This window comes from Camelina sativa, chromosome 3, assembly GCF_000633955.1.
Source record: "Camelina sativa cultivar DH55 chromosome 3, Cs, whole genome shotgun sequence".
Taxonomy (NCBI): Eukaryota; Viridiplantae; Streptophyta; class Magnoliopsida; order Brassicales; family Brassicaceae; genus Camelina; species Camelina sativa.
The window spans coordinates 22,937,151-22,938,587 of NC_025687.1; the positions used below are offsets into that span (position 1 = coordinate 22,937,151).

General features: G+C 47.1%; 1 protein-coding gene across 1 annotated transcript in view; it reads right to left on the reverse strand.

The window, feature by feature from the left end:
• The window catches only part of LOC104777783 (proline-rich receptor-like protein kinase PERK9), a gene marked incomplete in the record, with an annotated part of 3,613 nt that extends 2,245 nt beyond the window's left edge, over positions 1–1,368 (reverse strand). Inside the window, 2 exon segments of the mRNA XM_010502098.2 lie at positions 26–950; positions 1,044–1,368. Of these exon segments, the coding sequence (XP_010500400.1) occupies positions 26–950; positions 1,044–1,268 (1,150 nt within the window).

Below are 1,437 nucleotides of genomic sequence, written 5' to 3' on the forward strand. Positions count from 1 at the left end.
AAAACAGAGAAAAATTGTACCTTTTTGGGTCGTCCCACGGGTCTACCAGAACGAGGAAAACGTCTCAACGGCTTCATAGGCTTTCTGATAACACCTCCGATCTTAGGAGGCCGTCCTCGTCCTCTTTTCTTGACTGCAACCTCCTCTCCTCCACTCCCCGCGCTAACTGGTGGTGGTGGTGGCGGTGGTGCAACGGAGGAAGAAGCACCAGCATCAACTCTCTTTGGTCTCCCTCGACGTCTAACGCCACCATTAGCAACGTAAGGGAACACCGAAGCTGGAGCTGAGACTACTGCAGGCTTCCTCTCCCTCCCTGCAGCTCTTCCACTCGGAGGCCTACCTCTTCGTTTCACAGTCTCCACACCGCCGGAAACCGTAGCAGCAGGCTTCACCGTCGGGGGAGTTCCATCTTTTCTAGGACGACCCGGTGGTCTCTTAACCGGCGGCTGTGGCTGTATCTGTACCTGTACCTGAGGCGGAGGCGGAGGCTGTGTCTGTACCTCCTCCGGTCGAGAAACAGGTAATTCAGTTTGTTGTTCCCAGGTGGGTTTCCCGTTAGTCTGAGGTTGAGCTTGAACATCGGGTTTTGGTTTTGGAGGTCGACCACGACCACGCTTCTGAGTCGGAAGAGTAGAAGAAGCTATGACCGGATGAGGTAAAGGTTGGTTCTCGTTGACTAAGAAATCAGATCTGGGAGGTTCAAGACCAGTAGCTGCAGCTGCAGCTGCAGCAGCAACAGCTAAACTAGTAGGAGGACCAGTAGCTGCTAACTTGTAAGACTTCTTAACCATCATAAGAATCCCACTGTTCTTCAAAGTCTTGAGATGGTGTGTCAACAAAGCACCATGAGTTGTAGGTATCCCAGTGTAAATCCTCTCTATGTACCTCGCAATCGCTTGCTTGCTTGACCCATCTGGTTCGTTCAACGCTGAAATCGCCGTACATATCATCTACAAAAGAACATGAAAAATTAAATTTTTTTTTTTAAAAAACCCTAACTTTTTGAAGTCAAAATGTAAGAGTGAAGTCAGATGAGCTTTTACGTCGGAGTAAGGAGGATGGCTTAAGGATGGGTGAGTAGGAACCGGAGAAGTTAGCTGCTGCTGCGGCGGCGGAGCTTGGAACAGATGGTTGTTGTTTGGCGGTGCGACGGCGAAGAAGGGGTTGTTTGGAGTGGCGTAAGGGTTGGAGTTGGTGAAAGGAGGGAAAGATGTAGCGAACGGAGGAGGGTGATGAGGATCATTGGTTACAGAGAGAGAAGGATCCATGGATTTAGAGAGAGAAAAACCCAAAAAAAAATACAGAGCAAGGAGGAGAGAAGGTGATGAGATTTTTTATTTTTAGGAATTTTTTTTTTTTTTGCTTTTTTAATTTCAGATAAAATTTATTTTTAAAAAATAGTTTTGTGGAAGGAGAAGATTAAAAAAAAAAAAAAAA